The 20827-nt window shown below is 39.6% G+C and overlaps 1 protein-coding gene across 5 annotated transcripts in view; it reads left to right on the top strand.

The window, feature by feature from the left end:
- The first annotated feature begins 11530 nt into the window (after positions 1–11530).
- LOC139752666 (uncharacterized) overlaps positions 11531–20827 on the top strand; it is a 58817-nt gene continuing 49520 nt past the window's right edge. For 2 of the 5 annotated variants that reach the window (XR_011713555.1, XR_011713558.1), the window contains exon 1: positions 11540–11687. Coding sequence is in view for 1 of the 5 variants with exons in the window: in XM_071668429.1 (XP_071524530.1) it covers positions 11663–11687 (25 nt within the window). In the remaining 4 variants the exon portion in view is untranslated. Of the gene's footprint in view, positions 11688–20827 lie in introns of all 5 variants that reach the window. The other 3 variants (XM_071668429.1, XR_011713556.1, XR_011713557.1) reach the window with 3 other exon arrangements.

Below are 20827 nucleotides of genomic sequence, written 5' to 3'. Positions count from 1 at the left end.
CCAGTACAAATGGGATGGGGCCATTACTTTAAGTACGCCACAGCATGAGGCTCCAGGGCAAAGGAAGTGACCGAGGAGACAGGGGGACTGAGACAAAGAGCTCCACAAGCGTTGGGGCCCCAAGGCAATGGGCAGTCCCAAAAACAGTATGGGCCATAAGAAATAGGAACCCCAACACACACACACACACACACACACACACACAAGAGCGCTTCAGTGACATAATACAAAACGCTACCTCAGAAAAGTTCCAAAAAAATATCAAAACAAAATATTTGATTGCTTCGTTTTATATTGGTAATGGCAGGTTGTATATGTCGTTTCATCAAATAGGTGTAACTTTATCTTGAAAACAACAATCGTTCGGTATTCTATAACACCAAGGCTCGACAAGTTCTAAACAACACCCTGCTAACCCAGTCTTAAACTGTACTCCACCAGACATATACTAACACGACCCATTTTACGGGGCTCACGCAGATTCAAGGCTGCGCTGCATTCAGTTGCAGGGAAACGTTGGACTCCTTTGGAGTGATAACTTGACGTGTTTGTCAACTGACGATCATACAACGTCGCTTTTGGTGGCTTTCCATGTTGAGTGTAACTTCTTCCATGCGATTGCATAGTCTGATAAAACACACACACACACACACAATATATATATATATATATATATATATATATATATATATATATATATATATATATATATTTTTTTTTTTTTTTTTTTTCCTTTTTTCTTTTAAACTATTCGCCATTTCCCGCATCAGCGAGGTAGCGTTAAGAACAGAGGACTGGGCCTTTTTTGGAATATTCCTCACCCGGCCCCCCCTGTTCCTTCTTTTGGAAAATTAAAAAAAAAAAAAAACGAGAGGGGAGGATTTCCAGCCCCCCGCTCCCTCCCCTTTTAGTCGCCTTCTACGACACGCAGGGAATACGTGGGAAGTATTCTTAATCCCCTATCCCCTGGGATATATATATATATATATATATATATATATATATATATATATATATATATATATATATATATATGCCACAACCATTCTCTAGCTGTCATGGTGATGCACCGAATCCGCGGTTCCCTGTCGATAACCTGGCCCCACAGATCTTTCATTGGTTTACCCCAATATAGCTGAGACCAGAGACCCGAAGGTTTGAGTCACTTAACTGTGAAATGATCAAGCAAGTCATTTATTGCTTCAATTTGCTAATCACGTCTCAGGGACACTAGTTTTGCATGTTCAGCTGGACACCATTGGTTTGGCCTCGGTGCCGTCCAAGCACGTTTTCGCACCTCAAGGTCTCCGTGGGTATAATGATAAATATATACAAAGATGCGCAGTGTATCAAACTTTAGTTTCGAACTTCGTTTTGTAAGTTCAGGATTTGTTTAGAATTCAAGTTACTTCAGGTTATGTTACATCAAAGGTGAATAGGGGATCAAGGGAGTACTTTGTTTTCGAGGCAAGAATTCGAAGGTAGTAAATTCTGTTGCAGCACAAAGGCACTTCGTCATGACGCATTCCCACAATTCTTTTACGTCAGCCGGTTGCATCACCTCCTCAACTCCAGTTCAAATTCAAAATGTTTATTGACAATTTCACATCAAAGAACTGGTTAACAGCTCGTCCATACAAGTTCAAATAACAATATATATATATATATATATATATATATATATATATATATATATATATATATATATATATATATATATATATATATATATATATAATCCCTGGGGATAGGGGAGAAAGACTACTTCCCACGGACTCCCCTGCGTGTCGTAAAAGGCGACTAAAAGAGGTGGGAGCTGGGGGCTGGAAATCCTTCCCTCCAGTTTTTACTTTTCCAAAAGAAGGACAGAGAAGGGGGCCCAGTAAGGATTTTTTTCCTCCATCTCTCTCTCTCTCTCTCTCTCTCTCTCTCTCTCTCTCTCTCTCTCTCTCTCTCTCTCTCTCTCTCTCTCTCTATGGTTGTTGCCTAAGTGTAGGATTGACTACTTGGTCTAGTGAGCTTATGTCAATGACCACAGCGGGCGAGGCTGCCTCACTTTGTAGGAAATAACTGGCTTACTCCAAGCATTCCTCAGCAACCACTATTTTTCTCCTAGGCGTAACACCGAGTTAAAACACTAAGTCAGTTTTACCAGAAAAGATTTTAAAACACACTTTCTCTGTACAGGGCAAGATGAAATGTTGATGCTGTTCGAAGGGAGAGTCCAACATGTACCTGGATTACAACGTGATTTCAGATGTGAGTATTGCCAGATGAAGTTCACTATAATTTGAGGGTTAAGCAAAACATGAAGTAAAGAATCTTTTCATTTACCATGATAAATGGGCTATGAAAATCATCATGCACTGCAATGTTTAGAATCTAACTATCATTTAAATTTCGCGTTTATAAACTGAGAGCAACTTTACCATCAAACACTAGCAGAAACACTTTTTTTTTTTTTTTTGTACGGCAGACCAACTTATCTTAAGAAATTAAAGAATTCCAGATCAGAAGAAAACTAAGCGTTTTCTCCCTGACCTGGAAGATACGCTCCCCCCCCCCCCATTACAGAAATTTCAAGTGCAAAATTTAAACTTCGCGTCGTCTTATACTTGAAGGACTCGCGTTTCGTAAATAAAACTTTCAGCCCAGTGAAGAACTACGTTGGAAATCACTTCAATGCTGCACTGAAAAGTTCGACAGAATTATGCTTCACTGACGTCATGACGTTACCTCCCACCTCTGTTAATTCAGCCACTGGCTGAGTTGAGACGGAAGGTACGAGGGCACGTTGTGTTTAGTTCCTGCTACGGAACGGACGTAAAGTTCCGAAGAGAAACATTTGTGATAACAGGCGTGCCCGAGGCTTAGCTTTGAATGACAGTCTCTTGTTTAGCTGCATTCTATATGATCCTAGTATCCCTTTTATGGGGCTCCTGCAGCTTTGAGTGGACTCCTCAGGAGTGAGAAGGCCCTCGACGAGGCTGTCTGTACTCCCATCCAGTAAATGTTGAAGAAACCATGGAATCTGCCGCAGCTGTTGTATGTGACAGTTTTATCTATTTTAAATATAGCAGAGCGCCGTTGTAATAGCAAATGTAGGTGGGATATCTGAATATTACTGTGGATAAAAAAGCAAAAATGGGTATGTTTGAAGGAATAGTGGTTCCAACAATGTTGTATGGTTGCGAGGCGTGGGCTATGGATAGAGTTGTGCGCAGGAGGATGGATGTGCTGGAAATGAGATGTTTGAGGACAATGTGTGGTGTGAGGTGGTTTGATCGAGTAAGTAACGTAAGGGTAAGAGAGATGTGTGGAAATAAAAAGAGCGTGGTTGAGAGAGCAGAAGAGGGTGTTTTGAAATGGTTTGGGCACATGGAGAGAATGAGTGAGGAAAGATTGACCAAGAGGATATATGTGTCGGAGGTGGAGGGAACGAGGAGAAGAGGGAGACCAAATTGGAGGTGGAAAGATGGAGTGAAAAAGATTTTGTGAGATCGGGGCCTGAACATGCAGGAGGGTGAAAGGAGGGCAAGGAATAGAGTGAATTGGAGCGATGTGGTATACCGGGGTTGACGTGCTGTCAGTGGATTAAATCGGGGCATGTGAAGCGTCTGGGGTAAACCATGGAAAGCTGTGTAGGTATGTATATTTGCGTGTGTGGACGTATGTATATACATGTGTTTGGGGGTGGGTTGGGCCATTTCTTTCGTCTGTTTCCTTGCGCTACCTCGCAAACGCGGGAGACAGCGACAAAAATATATATATATATATATATATATATATATATATATATATATATATATATATATATATATATATATATATATATATATATATATATATATATATATATATATATATATATATATATATATATATATATATATATATATGTTCCCTGGGGATAGGGGAGAAAGAATACTTCCCACGTATTCCCTGCATGTCGTAGAAGGCGACTAAAAGGGGAGGGAGCGGGGGGCTGGAAATCCTCCCCTCTCGTTTTTTTTTTAATTTTCCAAAAGAAGGAACAGAGAATTGGGCCAGGTGAGGGTATTCCCTCAAAGGCCCACTCCTCTGTTCTTAACGCTACCTCGCTAATGCGGGAAATGGCGAATAGTTTGAAAGAAAAAGAAAATATATATATATATATATATATATATATATATATATATATATATATATATATATATATATATATATATATACTTCTGGGGAGCTAGTGTCAGAGAAATATAGAGAACGAAAAACAGAATCCTACATACGAATTCTTTACACTAAAATCAACATTCTTAAAGTCGTTAATTTCTCTCAGTAACGAATTATTTTTGTTCAGCGTAGCCACCAACTCGACAATTTTCGCTCGGGTCCATCAGCGTAATTATAGTCATAAATCCATCAGCGTAATTATAGTCATAAATCACTATGATCCCTGGACGATATACATCGACAATACTGTGTAGATGGTCGAGAACCATGCAAGGATGTCGTTATGTGTCTTTTGATCAGATGAACGTCCAATGTTCCTGTACTGAACTGTAGATTCCATTTCTACATTAGTTTATGCAGAGAGAGAGAGAGAGAGAGAGAGAGAGAGAGAGAGAGAGAGAGAGAGAGAGAGAGAGAGAGAGAGAGAGAGAGAGAGAGAGGAGGTGGGGGAAGTACGGAAAATGGCACCGAAAACTTCTTTTATTGAAGACAATTAATGAGGCAAAAATAGGCGAATAAGTCATTAGACTTTAGTAAAAGAATTCTGTCTTATCCTGGAGTCCGGCAAGCTGGCATCGAAACGCCTCATCAATGATACTCCAATACCTGAGTTGTCATACACATAGACCCACGAAGCGCAATTGAAGCACTCCTGTGTGGTATACTGAAGGACAACGTTAAGCTCACTCCATCTGTATTCTGCCTTTTACAAAGACCCTCAACAAGGCCACCGGGTGACCATCGTTTGGGTTGCCTGTCACATAAGCATCCAAGGTGATGTTCGAGGTGACCACGCTGTCAGCGCTGCTGCTAAATCAACCCGTAAAAGGGAGTTTTCCCTTTTTTTTAATCACATAACTCATTCATGAAACTCAGACATGTGCGACAAGCGTCCCATTCTAGTGGTTATGTTTAAAGAATAAAATGACTCAGCAAACGAACATTCAGTTCTACTACATACCATGACTCTAAATAATGGGTGTGTAGGTCAGTGATGCCAATATATTTCTTTTGTTAATGAATATGTATTATCGACACATCAGCCTTCCTAAGTTACACTGTTTCCCCAGTTACCTGCTCTTAATGGCTGTATTGTGATATACTCGACAAACGGATATCCAAACATTGTGTGGTCGTAATGAAGACGACCCTCTTAGACTCAGTCCACTGTTCTTAATGCTACCTCGCTAACGCGGGAAATGGCGTATATATATATTTTTTTTTTTTTTTTTATACTTTGTCGCTGTCTCCCGCGTTTGCGAGGTAGCGCAAGGAAACAGACGAAAGAAATGCCCCCCCCCCCCCATACACATGTATATACATACGTCCACACACGCAAATATACATACCTACACAGCTTTCCATGGTTTACCCCAGATGCTTCACATGCCTTGATTCAATCCACTGACAGCACGTCAACCCCGGTATACCACATCGCTCCAATTCACTCTATTCCTTGCCCTCCTTTCACCCTCCTGCATGTTCAGGCCCCGATCACACAAAATCTTTTTCACTCCATCTTTCCACCTCCAATTTGGTCTCCCTCTTCTCCTCGTTCCCTCCACCTCCGACACATATATCCTCTTGGTCAATCTTTCCTCACTCATTCTCTCCATGTGCCCAAACCATTTCAAAACACCCTCTTCTGCTCTCTCAACCACGCTCTTTTTATTTCCACACATCTCTCTTACCCTTACGTTACTCACTCGATCAAACCACCTCACACCACACATTGTCCTCAAACATCTCATTTCCAGCACATCCATCCTCCTGCGCACAACTCTATCCATAGCCCACGCCTCGCAACCATACAACATTGTTGGAACCACTATTCCTTCAAACATACCCATTTTTGCTTTCCGAGATAATGTTCTCGACTTCCACACATTCTTCAAGGCCCCCAGAATTTTCGCCCCCTCCCCCACCCTATGATCCACTTCCGCTTCCATGGTTCCATCCGCTGCCAGATCCACTCCCAGATATCTAAAACACTTCACTTCCTCCAGTTTTTCTCCATTCAAACTCACCACCCAATTGACTTGACCCTCAACCCTACTGTACCTAATAACCTTGCTCTTATTCACATTTACTCTTAACTTTCTTCTTCTACACACTTTACCAAACTCAGTCACCAGCTTCTACAGTTTCTCACATGAATCAGCCACCAGCGCTGTATCATCAGCGAACAACAACTGACTCACTTCCCAAGCTCTCTCATCCCCAACAGACTTCATACTTGCCCCTCTTTCCAAAACTCTTGCATTTACCTCCCTAACAACCCCATCCATAAACAAATTAAACAACCATGGAGACATCACACACCCCTGCCGCAAACCTACATTCACTGAGAACCAATCACTTTCCTCTCTTCCTACACGTACACATGCCTTACATCCTCGATAAAAACTTTTCACTGCTTCTAACAACTTGCCTCCCACACCATATATTCTTAATACCTTCCACAGAGCATCTCTATCAACTCTATCATATGCCTTCTCCAGATCCATAAATGCTACATACAAATCCATTTGCTTTTCTAAGTATTTCTCACATACATTCTTCAAAGCAAACACCTGATCCACACATCCTCTACCACTTCTGAAACCACACTGCTCTTCCCCAATCTGATGCTCTGTACATGCCTTCACCCTCTCAATCAATACCCTCCCATATAATTTACCAGGAATACTCAACAAACAGCTGAGTGCTCTGTAATTTGAGCACTCACTCTTATCCCCTTTGCCTTTGTACAATGGCACTATGCACGCATTCCGCCAATCCTCAGGCACCTCACCATGAGTCATACATACATTAAATAACCTTACCAACCAGTCAACAATACAGTCACCCCCTTTTTTTAATAAATTCCACTGCAATACCATCCAAACCTGCTGCCTTGCCGGCTTTCATCTTCCGCAAAGCTTTCACTACCGCTTCTCTGTTTACCAAATCATTTTCCCTAACCCTCTCACTTTGCACACCACCTCGACCAAAACACCCTATATCTGCCACTCTATCATCAAACACATTCAACAAACCTTCAAAATACCCACTCCATCTCCTTCTCACATCACCACTACTTGTTATCACCTCCCCATTTGCGCCCTTCACTGAAGTTCCCATTTGCTCCCTTGTCTTACGCACTTTATTTACCTCCTTCCAGAACATCTTTTTATTCTCCCTAAAATTTAATGATACTCTCTCACCCCAACTCTCATTTGCCCTTTTTTTCACCTCTTGCACCGGGGTTGACGTGCTGTCAGTGGATTGAATCGGGGCATGTGAAGCGTCTGGGGTAAACCATGGAAAGCTGTGTAGGTATGTATATTTGCGTGTGTGGACGTATGTATATACATGTGTATGGGGGTGGGTTGGGCCATTTCTTTCGTCTGTTTCCTTGCGCTACCTCGCAAACGCGGGAGACAGCGACAAAGCAAAAAAAAAAAAAAAAAAAAAAAAAATATATATATATATATATATATATATATATATATATATATATATATATATATATATATATATATATATATATATATATATGTATTATCCCTGGGGATAGGGGAGAAAGAATACTTCCCACGTATTCCCTGCGTGTCGTAGAAGGCGACTAAAAGGGGAGGGAGCGGGGGGCTGGAAATCCTCCCCTCTCACTTATTTTTTTTAATTTTCCAAAAGAGGGAACAGAGAAGGGGCCCAGGTGAGGATATTCCCTCAGGGGCCCAGTCCTCTGTTCTCAACGCTACCTCGCTAATGCGGGAAATGGCGAATAGTATGAAAGAAAGAAAAGAAATATATATATATATATATATATATATATATATATATATATATATATATATATATATATATATATATATATATATATATATATATATATATATATATATATACCCTCCATTTCCCGAGTGAGCGAGGTTAGTCAAAAACAGATGACAGAACCTTAAAATGAAAATTCCCCACTTAGCTTCTTATTCTGTTCTTTCTTTTGGAAAGTAATACATGAAGGAATGATTTCTAACCACACCTCCCGCTCCTCTTAGCCGCCTTCTGCATCAAACGTTGTATACGTGAGCAGTATTCTTCCTCTGCAATTCCTAGGGATAATATATATATATATATATATATATATATATATATATATATATATATATATATATATATATATATATATATATACAGATATAGATAGATAAAGTATGTGTGTGATATTGCAGTGCCCCAAATGACGCTTAGGTTTTATTTTTAAAATCATTAAATCCAGTATATTGTAAACTAATCTGCACAAAGTTTAGCTAAGTGCAGCAAGATCAAAATGATTATCCTTTAAGTTATTTGATAATCTTAAGGCGTTTCAGGTAGTTAGGGCTGAGGAAATTCATGTTCATTCCAGGAAGAAGTGTTAGGCAGACGCCTCATGTTTTGTGCTGCTCCCAACAGTGATGCCACACACGGCTTTACACCCTTAGCTTCTGGACCCTTGGCGAAATTCTGGCGAATAACGCCTACGAAAGCTGTAAAGGTTCCCTTTAATTGTCACTTGTTAAAATCAATAACATACCTCATAAAAGGTGTTTATGGAAATAAATATGGATAAAATTTCCATGAGGAAATCAGCGATTACCAATCGCGACAGAAAAATGTGCTCTGTGTATTTACTCTCAACTTTCATATGGTTACCTTTTCACATAGCTTAATGCATTCGGGAAAGTTGTACATCAAATAACAATCGTCTTATATACTAAGGAAATGAGAGTATAAAACAATGTACCGGTAATTTCAGTGAACAATATATGTGAGGTCTGCTTGATATTTAATAACAATCATGAGGAATACAGATTTGTTTAGATAAGAGACCAAGTGTTACAGCTATATATATATATGTTCCTGCCCCAGGAGTCCCTTCTATCTTTATGAGGCTCCTCCCTCATATACATAAACCTCAAGTTCATCATATGACAGAACCCAGTCGTGCCGACGTTCCCAATATATGACATTCAAACTAAAGTCAATAAACTTTCCTTACTCTGGATGGGGTCCCTTTTCTTTTGATATTAACATTCGAAGCCTGAATTTGAACACATTCCATCATGATCATGCACTTAGCTCAAATAGATAAGCACCTGGTGGAGCCAAAGCATTCTATGTATTTCTCCTGATCGATAGGAAACAATTAATTAAACATCCTACCCGAGTTCCCAACCGTCATTACCACGCTTCCAACACACTTGACCTCTTTTTGCCTGTGATTCCATTATATGTGCACGATTTTTGTCCCCCCAGGGTCGTCTAATTATTAGCAGTCATATTTCTTGAAATTCTAATTCGACAAGCTTATCCTCTATCCCTCTTGTAATACTAACGAGTTCTGCTTAGTTCTCAGGATGCCTTGCGTTGTGCTAAATGTATAACTGGGATGGATTCCTACATCCCATCTTCCAATTCTTTTTCCCCCCTTTGTAGTGGTTTGATCACTCTTGCCCTGATACCTTTGGCATCAGGGACGGTGCGTTGTGGCTCATGAAACTTTCCTCTTCTCCTGAAACCCACTTTGCTTTCGTGTCAGCTCGGAATCCTTGCAGACCTGTTCTTCGGAAAGCCAATCACACTTTCATGAATAGAAAGTGTGCTGACTTAACATCTACTGACAAATGTTTTTGGTCCTGAACCAAACACATCACCAACAACTGTTGAAATTTTCCTCCTCTCTTCTAACTTGATCAATTCATTAATATTTCTCCAACTGATTGGGCCACTCTTTTTGGTACATTATTGTCTAATAACTGAACTTTGGATGATTCATCAACTAATAATCTGTCCCGTCTCCTCCCACTAAACGTAAGCCATCTATATTTTCCTCGCGGTGTCCTCCAAGTACTCTCCCAATCTCAGGTGGACAAGGCGTATGGATGAAGTGGGCATCCTACTTCGATTTCTAAGGGAATATGCCTCTGAGCTAATATCAATCCTTGCCTGCCTATTTCTCCCCTCTCTAAAGACAGACTTTTTCTTTAGCTTGGTAAAACGCCTTCCCATCCCCAAGAAAGGGGGCCGCTCAAACCCATCTAGCCATAGCCCCATTGTTTTTATTTTTGCTTTCTCCAGAGTTTTTGAAACTTCTAAATTCTCACTTCTAAAGCAATTAGAATCCCATTTCATCCTCTCAGATTACTGTTCTATGTCTAAAAGTGATCCCTTCAATGTGATTCATCTCTGGTCTTCTTATCTCAGGGATTTTTGTGAAATTTTTGTCCTAGCCCTAATTATCTTCAAAGCATAATACAGGGTTTGGCATAAATATTTGCTTCCTAAACTCCCTTTCTTTCTTTCTATTCTCCAGCTCACATTTTCCTCTCTGGGCAATCAATCCTTTGCAATAGTAGTCGATAAGGCGACTTCCCCTTTATCTCCTATTAGTAATGGTGCTCTCATCATTCTCTCAATAAATTATCTACTTCTAACCCTTTTATGTTGATGATTCACTATGCATACTCTAACTCACTTTTTTCCCTTTTTCTTCCATTGCTCGTGGTCTTACTGGTCCTTCTGATATTTCATTTCCTTTTTCATTTTGGTCCTGTGTCAAGATATATAAGAACATAAACTTGTTAGGCGTAGCCATATCCTTTACTCTGTTCAAGGAACCTCACATAACATTGCTTCGTAAAAGCGGGGAGTGTTGTAAACATAGGTGTTATAATTCCTTATCTCTCAGTTAACAAATGTGGAATTAAAGGTTTTCTGGCCCATCAATTCTTCTGGCGTCAGTTCTCTCCAACCTTCCATTTCCAAACGTGGCGATGTTGATGCCCTCTCTCTATCCTAAAGGTATCATTCTGTTCACTGTTCTAGTGAGCAACCGGCACATGACCCCACCACAAAGACCCATGAAAGGCATTTACCTGCTGCATCTCACATTGTCTGTTTAGTTACAGGCCACTCAAGAATTGGCTGTTATGATGCCTCCTTTTTCCCTCGAACAGCCATGCTGTAGAATTCTCTTCCTTCTTTTGTAATTCCCTCTCCATGTAACCTTTCTTTATCTAAAGGTCAGGTTGATAAACACCTGCTGGAGCCCTGATTTATCAATCTTTCTCTCACCTTTTTCTATCACCCGCGACAGCCTTGGTTTGTGCTCGCTCTGTCGATTACTATGAAAAAATTAATTACATTCTCTAACCCCAGGTTTCCACTCGGTGGACGTAGTCAGCTTCTCGTGTGCGGCAGGAGTTACTTCGAAGAGGTCCTTGCAACAAGAAGTGAGGTAGTATAAATCTCAAAGAGTCGGCGAGGTTTGGCGATGATTTTTAGCCAAGGGCATTGTATCCCGTACTCTCGTTGTGGCTATACTGTGGTGATGCTAAATATCGGGTTAACCCTCGAGTGGAGTGGAATTTGTTTTTAAGATATATTTACAGTAAAGACGAGTTCGTTTAACATTTTTTAAGGCACGATGGAACTTCCCCAGCCACCGCCAGGTTAGTGAAATAGAATGAATGGGAAATGAATGACAAATGTTACAATCTCGACTGTGGTGTTATCTTGGGTGTAGGGTCCATAGGACTGTCACTTTAATTATTGAAATTTTCAGCCATACCTTTTTGGTTGTATTGGATGATGTATAGGGTGACTTGCAGGTCACGTGCACTTCAGTAAACTGACATACTGAAGTCAGTTTCATGTGGAGATATGAACTGCCGTAAGTTATCTAGTTCTTACAATTCTGTTTATGTCATTGTAGTTGCCATCACGGCTTGAAAAAACTATAAGTATTTGCTTTTAGGAATTACTAGTAAACTCTCAACATTAAGGATCATAGAACAAGAATGAAGTATATTGAAATAAAGTTTCTAGAAAATATTTATTACGCATTGGTTATTTTGTAACTGTGCTGTCGGTATTATTACCGTTGCGTCAAATAGTACAGTATTTTACTTCCTTGTACCAATGTATCACTGGATATGTCATATTTTGGTTCAGACTAGTAAGAAGCAAATGCCCAGTTCAGCTTCGCATTGCTACTATCTGTGGATATTAAATGGTTTTGTTCTGCAATGCAAGTTTAGTGTTTAGAGAGTCCAATAACAGTTGCACTGCGTGTTTTGGAGTATTATTGAATTGTACTATTGAATTATTTTCATCAAGGTGATAGGAATGAAGATTATGTGTAATATGTCAGGGAGAATGTTTGATTAATGAATGTAGAAATAGGTAATACTGTTGGAAAAATCAACTGAACTTTAGCAATTAAGATGTATCATAGTACTTAACATTCTAATTGAAATACACCAATTACACATATGAATGAGCATCGCACAAATGCTTACACACATCAACATGTAGATGACAGTGTTTTGGCGATCCTCGGCAGCAAACTAGTTTAAAGTTTATATAATTATGCTATCCTCATGGATAGGAGGAAAAATATTTCTATGTATCTCATTTGTGTCATAGCAGGTAGTTAAATGGAAGGGGAGCAGTAGACTAGAAATCTTCCACTTTATTATTATTTCCCAAAAGAAGAAAGAGATGGAGCTGCAGTGAGATCAACCACAGCATCTTTTGAACTCTTTCCTCGGCCATCTGGCCTGCAGAGAGAGAATCCCAACTCTCTCAGACCAAGTGATGATTTTTTCCTCCAACACTCAGTTTTTTTAAAAATTCTTGATGCTACCTTGTTTGGGAAAGAAATGTTAAGACATGATAGAAAGATACTGGTACTTCTGCTTCACATTTTGGTGACTAGCTGAGGTTGTTATAGTTCTGTTGATTTCTTTACAGGTGTTTTACCTGCCTTTACATTAACCCTTTAATTTCCCTATATATACTTATTATTGTCTTCTTATTTGATACCATTTAGTATATGTATAGTTATCCAAATCATGCTGCTTATCTGTTACTAGATTCTGTAAACAGTGAATACATTAATAATGCAGAACAAAATCAGTTAGGTAGGTAGGTAGTAGTTGGTAGGCAGTCACCAACCAGGGAAGCATACTACTGTTACTACCTGGCTGGGTATCAGGAGGATTAGCAACGGCTGCATAGTGAGTCATCACTTCAGTGGTTGTCAAGTTGCACTCCTCTGACCAAGGTAGCTGTATTTTGTTTCTGCCTCACCCACGTGAACTGCTGATATTCCGTTCACAAACACACGGTCTCTCCTTGTCACACATGACACTTGACAGTTAACTCACACAACTCATTCTTTGCACTCTAGATTTTCCTTTGGTAAGATAGAAGTACTAGGTTGGAACATAAAGCTGAAGCGGATGGTAGGAACATTAGGTAGTTTCTGGAAAAACTGTGCTTGAGTTGCCATCTGCCAGTGGCTTTTTTAAGGGTAAGGCACTAAAATACTAAGAAGCAGAACTAGAGTTCACCTGTTATGGAGACATTTTTGTTGTGGCCACCCCTTGTAATCTAATAATGCTCATTGACCATCTCTCCTACTCACATACTTATGCTTGTGTATATCTCTTTTTATACCAGATATTCCCGATCACCAGTCTTTTTTCATTGCAGAAATCCATAAGCTCTTCACCATTTCCATTTATAACTCTGAATACCCCATGTGCACCAATTATACCCTCAACTGCCACGTTCCTAACCTTTGCATTCAAATCACCTATCACTAATACCCGGTCTCGTGCATTAAAACATCTGACACACTCACTTAGCTGTTCCCAAAATACTCGCCTCTCATGATCTTTTCATGACCAGTGGACTAGCAGCAGATGGAACCGTGGAAGCAGAAGTGAGTCACAGGGTGGGGGAGGGGGCGAAGGTTTTGGGAGTGATGAAGAATGTGTGGAAGGAGAGAACATCATCTCATAGAGCAAAAATGGGTTTGTTTGAAGGAATAGTAGTTCCACCAATGTATATGGTTGCAAGGCATTGGCTATAGATAGGGTTGTACAGGGGAGGGTGGATGTGTTGGAAATGAGATGTTTGAGGACAATATGTGGTGTGAGGTGGTTTGATCAAGTAAGTAATTAAAGGGTAAGAAAGATGTGTGGAAATAAAAAGAGTGTGGTTAAGAGAGCAGAAGAGGGTGTGTTGAAATGGTTTGGACATATGAAGAGAAAGAGCGAGAAAAGATTGACAAAGAGGATATATGTGGAAGAGGTGGAGGGAACAAGGAGAAGCGGGAGACCAATTTTCTACATTAGTGTCAAGAACAGATGACTGAACTTTAGAGGGAAAGCTCCTGTGTTTGTGTCAAGAACAGATGACTGAGCCTTTGAGGAAAAGATCCTCACTTGGTCCATTCTCTGTTCCTGCTTTTGAAAAAGTAAAACAGGAGGGAAGGATTTCCAGCTAGTGAAAGGCCTTGTTTCCTATCTACACTTGGGAATAACTTCTTAAGAGACCAGAAAAAATTACAAAGACTGCTTTTAGAAATAGAAAAGTACCGTGTGTAACATACAACTGAATGTAAACAGCAACACTTCACTTGGTGCTAACGTGGCTGTTTGTGATAGTGGAAGAGATCAGAAAGTCATTGATATATGTGGTAAGAGTTGCAAGACTTACATATTTTCTGAAGATGAAGGCCTGTTAACTTATCATATAGCTAGAGAGGTGCAAATAATGTTAGTTATGAATTTGAAGCAAAATATTTAAGTCTGTGCTTGAACGTATTTACAGTATTGCTTTTAACTATTCTGATTGGTAAATCGTTTCATATGTTAACACTTATGTTGAAGATAACATACTTTGCCTCATTTCAGGCTAAAAATAAAGTTTGCCTGCAAGTTTACATCCATTACTATGAGCTATATCAGACAAATCTATCCTAAAGTAGGTCGTGAGAACTCATAGATATTTTGGACAAATGTGTTTGCTTAGTTGAAGTTCCAATGTTTATTTTTAGAAGAGGCTGCTCAAGGGGAAGGTGCCATTGAAATAACTCTTGTTTATTGTATTGATATACTTTCAGTTAAGTTGATATCATCACCATATATCATGCTCAGGATTTATAATATTTTTGTAGTCCCTCAGTCAGTTGGAGAACAAGCGGTGTATGATTTTCCCTGTTCATTCTCTGGTCATTCTTGCTTCATTGCAGTTTCTGTGCAACATTACATCACATACCCTTAGTATAATTCATTAAATCTAACTTCTTTTCTTTTTTGGATATATTGAATATATGGAAACCCTCAAAATCAAGCCACTCATAAGAGTGAAATTTGTATGTTTTGCTTCTTAACACTGGGAGCTACAAGCTGGTCTTATTTAAAGACATTGTTATTACATATTAGAAGCAAAATTATGAAAAAAATTGATTCACACCCATCAGAATAGTGCAATAAGGTGGCATAAACAATGGGGTCTGGATCACCAAACACTTGAAGCTGCTGCTCCAAATACTAAAACCATTTGTTCCTGGTTTTTAGAGGTTTGTTCCATTATTATTAACCTATAGATTTCATGCATAGAAATAGCTATTTTCCTAGTTTTGCGAGAGAGCACCTGCATATGATTATCCTTCTTAGCCATTTAGTACCCTGTATGTACTCATTTTATTCTTCCAGTCTCCTTAACTACTCTCCAACTTTGAAACCCTTCCTCTTTGTTGTGTTTACTTAATGTGATATTCAGTGAATACAGTATTTTTGCAAAGTGCTGCTTAATGCAAATCCATATCACCATTACCAATTGTAGTTGTGAAGGCTGTGCAAGGCATGGAAAATGTTCTGGTTGTTAGGAAAGAAAATGTTAACCACCACTCATTCTTATTTATTTAGAAAAATTGCCACTGACTCCATAACATGCGACCTATCACATTAACTTGTTCAGAATCTTTGAGCTCATAGACCCTCTGTGTTGGAGCACCGAATGAATTGTCGAGAGTCCATAAATCTTTACATAATTGATGAGTATTTATGTGTGTGTCACCATGAAACTTAGGAATATATGCAAGTTATTTACTTTTAGCATTGATTAGAGTTTGATTGAGAATTAAAAGCAGTTGTAGTTATCATTTAGTCTTTAAACTAATTCTTGGTTTGGTTTATTAAAATTATCAAGATAAAGATGCTGTGCAGGATTAAACCAAGTGTTAGAGATATTTAGCAACCTCACCATTAAAGACACTTTTAGTGCTCTAGTTTGTTATGTTTGCAGCTTTGTTGTACTGTATTTGCCTTTTTTGTGGGTGGGAAACCAGGCAGGTGAGGCAAAGTTTAAGGTGGTTTGCATGAGTTGTTTGGAAAGGATGTTATGGGCTTCTTTTTCTTGTCAAAATCTGTTGCAAAATAGTGTTCTAAGGGCAATTACTGTGTGTTGCTTTTGTGTTGGATGTTATTGGAACAAGGAGAAAATGTGGTGTGTGCTTTGTGTAATGCTTAGAATGGTTGGTGTTTTGCTCAGTGAGAGAGACTGTCTATTCAAGGTGAGTGGAGGGTGTGAGCTGGATTCTTATATTTTTAGGGTTTGAAGAGTGATTCAAAGCTTTTGTGGATATGCAGACATTCTGTCCTGGTTGAGCCATTGTACTAATTGTGTAATGTAGAGCTCCATACTTGATGTCGCTACTGTGGTGTCAGGATGTTGTGATGTGATTGTGAGGTTTTTGCATGTGAAAGACCCTTTTTTTGAGGTTTACTTGAGGTAATGGGAGGTTGTGTAGGAAGAGATTGAAGAGAGTTAGGGAAAGAACAGCTCCCTAGGGAACTTCATTATAAAGTTAAGTGTTTGAGAGGTGGTCATTTTGGTCCTGAGTGGTGGACATGGCCAGTTTCCTGAGTGCTGCAGGAGCTAAATATAAACAGAAGGGACTGCTGGGGCAAAAGTAAGTTTACATAGGTGTTACCAGCCTCTGCTTGCTTGAAGTTACACCACAAATGAAAATTCACATATGGTGAGGCTGTATCATTGGAAATACAGTGTTACCAAAGAACATCTCACCTTTAAGGAGTTTACATTTCCTTCCACTGGAAATAGGTCAGCTCTGGGCTGCAGGAGCCTGTACAAAAGTTTTGGGTAACTCCTGGACTCTTTCACAGAAACTGGTTCTGTGGTAATTTTATATATGTACATATGTACATATATAAGGGGGGAAGAATACTTCCCACGTATTCCCTGCGTGTTGTAGAAGGCGATTAAAAGGGGAGGGAGCGAGGGGGGGGCTGGAAATCCTCCCCTCTCTATTTTTTTTTTTATTTTTCCAAAAGAAGGAACAGAGAAGGGGGCCAGGTGAGGATATTCCCCCAAAGGCCGGGCCCTCTGTTCTTAACGCTACCTCGCTAATGCGGGAAATGGCGAATAGTTTGGAAAAAAAAAGAAATGTATATTTATATTTATTTTGCTTTGTCGCTGTCTCCCGCGTTAGCGAGGTAGCGCAAGGAAACAGACGAAAGAATGGCCCAACCCACCCACATACACATGTATATGCATACACGTCCACACACGCAAACATACATACCTATACATCTCAACGTATACATATATATACACACACAGACATTTTTTTTTTTTTTGCTTTGTCGCTGTCTCCCGTGTTTGCGAGGTAGCGCAAGGAAACAGACGAAAGAAATGGCCCAACCCACCCCCATACATATGTATATACATACGTCCACACACGCAAATATACATACCTACACAGCTTTCCATGGTTCACCCCAGACGCTTCACATGCCCTGATTCAATCCACTGACAGCACGTCAACCCCGGTATACCACATCGATCCAGTTCACTCTATTCTTTGCCCTCCTTTCACCCTCCTGCATGTTCAGGCCCCGATCACACAAAATCTTTTTCACTCCATCTTTCCACCTCCAATTTGGTCTCCCACTTCTCCTCGTTCCCTCCACCTCCAACACATATATCCTCTTGGTCAATCTTTCCTCACTCATTCTCTCCATGTGCCCAAACTATTTCAAAACACCCTCGTCTGCTCTCTCAACCACACTCTTTTTATTTCCACACATCTCTCTTACCCTTACGTTACTTACTCGATCAAACCACCTCACACCACACATTGTCCTCAAACATCTCATTTCCAGCACATCCATCCTCCTGCGCACAACTCTATCCATAGCCCTCGCCTCGCAACCATACAACATTGTTGGAACCACTATTCCTTCAAACATACCCATTTTTGCTTTCCGAGATAATGTTCTCGACTTCCACACATTCTTCAAGGCTCCCAGGATTTTCGCCCCCTCCCCCACCCTATGATCCACTTCCGCTTCCATGGTTCCATCCGCTGCCAGATCCACTCCCAGATATCTAAAACACTTTACTTCCTCCAGTTTTTCTCCATTCAAACTTACCTCCCAATTGACTTGACCCTCAACCCTACTGTACCTAATTACCTTGCTCTTATTCACATTTACTCTTAACTTTCTTCTTTCACACACTTTACCAAACTCAGTCACCAGCTTATGCAGTTTCTCACATGAATCAGCCACCAGCGCTGTATCATCAGCGAACAACAACTGACTCACTTCCCAAGCTCTCTCATCCCCAACAGACTTCATACTTGCCCCTCTTTCCAAAACTCTTGCATTCACCTCCCTAACAACCCCATCCATAAACAAATTAAACAACCATGGAGACATCACACACCCCTGCCGCAAACCTACATTCACTGAGAACCAATCACTTTCCTCTCTTTCTACACGTACACATGCCTTACATCCTCGATAAAAACTTTTCACTGCTTCTAACAACTTTCCTCCCACACCATATGTTCTTAATGCCTTCTCCAGATCCATAAATGCTACATACAAATCCATTTGCTTTTCTAAGTATTTCTCACATACATTCTTCAAAGCAAACACAGACATATACATATATATACATGTGCATAATTGATACTGTCTGCCTTTATTCATTCCCATCGCCACCTCACCACACATGAAATAACAACCCCCTCCCACACATGTGTGCGAGGTAGCGCTAGGAAAAGACAACAAAGGCCCCATTCGTTCACACTCAGTCTCTAGCTGTCATGTAATAATGCATTGAAACCACAGCTCCCTTTCCACATCCAGGCCCCACAGAACTTTTCATATATATATATGTTTGTATATATATGTGTGTGTATATATATATATAATTCTTTTTATTATACTTTGTCGCTGTCTCCCGTGTTAGCGAGGTAGCGCAAGGAAACATGAAAGAATGGCTCAACCCCACTCACATACACATGCATATACACACATGTCCACACACGCCGCACACACACACGTATATATATATATATATATATATATAAATGAATATTTTTTCTTTCCTTTATGGAGAAGTATTACTGGACTCCACCTGCTTGAATTTACGCTCTGAGTGAAAAGTCACCTTTGATGAGACTGTGTCATTAGGAACACATTCATATCAAAGAACTTCTTACTCCAAATATTCTAATGTCTGTGCTTGCTGGAAGAAGTGCTGTCAAGGGCCTGGATAACACCTGGATTCTTTAGTAGAAATTGGTCCGGGAGTAATTATAGATGATATATACTACATATCCCCCCTCCCTCCCCCTCTCCCTCCAAAAAAAAGTAAAGCCAATCTGCACTTGAGAAAGGGTATTATGAGGAACAGATGACTGTTCCTTAGAGGAAAAAATCGTTCTTTGACTCCATGCTCTATTCTTTCTTTTGGAAAGCATTACAGAGGGGGGTTTTGTACAGCTAAAATGTGATGCTGAATTTTTATTAAGCGGGATTTTGGACAAGTTTTACTGTTTTACAGCAGATGGAAAACAAAAAACTTTGTGGGACTATGTAATTTTGGATATCAGTATGATAAAATGGGTGTGAGACATAGCTTTTGTACTGAAAGGTTTGTATGTTGAATGAAAAGACAGAGTTATAAGTAGGGATGAGAGGGAGGTACCTGATATTGAAGGGTGGAGTTGATTGAATTTAGGATGGAATTCTGAGATTGTATGAACATATTGAAATAAAGAAGAAAAAAGTGTATGTGAGTGGCATGAAAGGAAGAAGGAAACCAAGACTGAATTAGAGAGATAGAGATTCTATTATGGCAGTATGCCATTGTTTACAGTATAATGATGTGTAAGGTTTAGAATACTCTGGAAAGTTGTATTAGTCACCCTGCTTTATAGTGGAAGATGATATTTTGGAAAGGGTTAAACATAGATTTTAAGTACATATTTAGAAAAGTAATAAGATCTTGTTATTATATCCGATGTACCCTTGAGGAAAGGTGTAGAAAGAGTCAGAGGGAGAGGTTCTCACACCTTTCTTATTTTGATATGAGATTCACTTTGCTCACTGATTTTAACTTATACACTTTTTATAGTCACATTAGCAAGACACTACCAGAGGCCTAGGTGTTTCATTAGTTTGTCTTATAGATAGTTGCATGTCAGATGCTCGCTAAAATTGTAATGCAGGAAACTTTAAGGAATTTATGACAAAATTGGCACACTTACATCTCACTGAATTAAGATGAAACTGTTGTAAAGATATGACCACAAGGAAATGAGCAAATATCACATGCCCTGTTTAATGGTTGCCAGAGGGTCCAGTCATGTGTTAATGACTGATATAGTATTAGCATTTTTTCATTGTCTGTAGGGGTGCCATTTATGCAAGCAAACATCATCATGTATAGATGTCCCTTTTGGGATAATGACATTATG

The sequence above is a fragment of the Panulirus ornatus genome, chromosome 13, assembly GCF_036320965.1.
Source record: "Panulirus ornatus isolate Po-2019 chromosome 13, ASM3632096v1, whole genome shotgun sequence".
NCBI lineage: Eukaryota > Metazoa > Arthropoda > Malacostraca > Decapoda > Palinuridae > Panulirus > Panulirus ornatus.
Note: the sequence above shows the minus strand (reverse complement) of the source record. Positions and strands in the feature narration are given on the sequence as shown.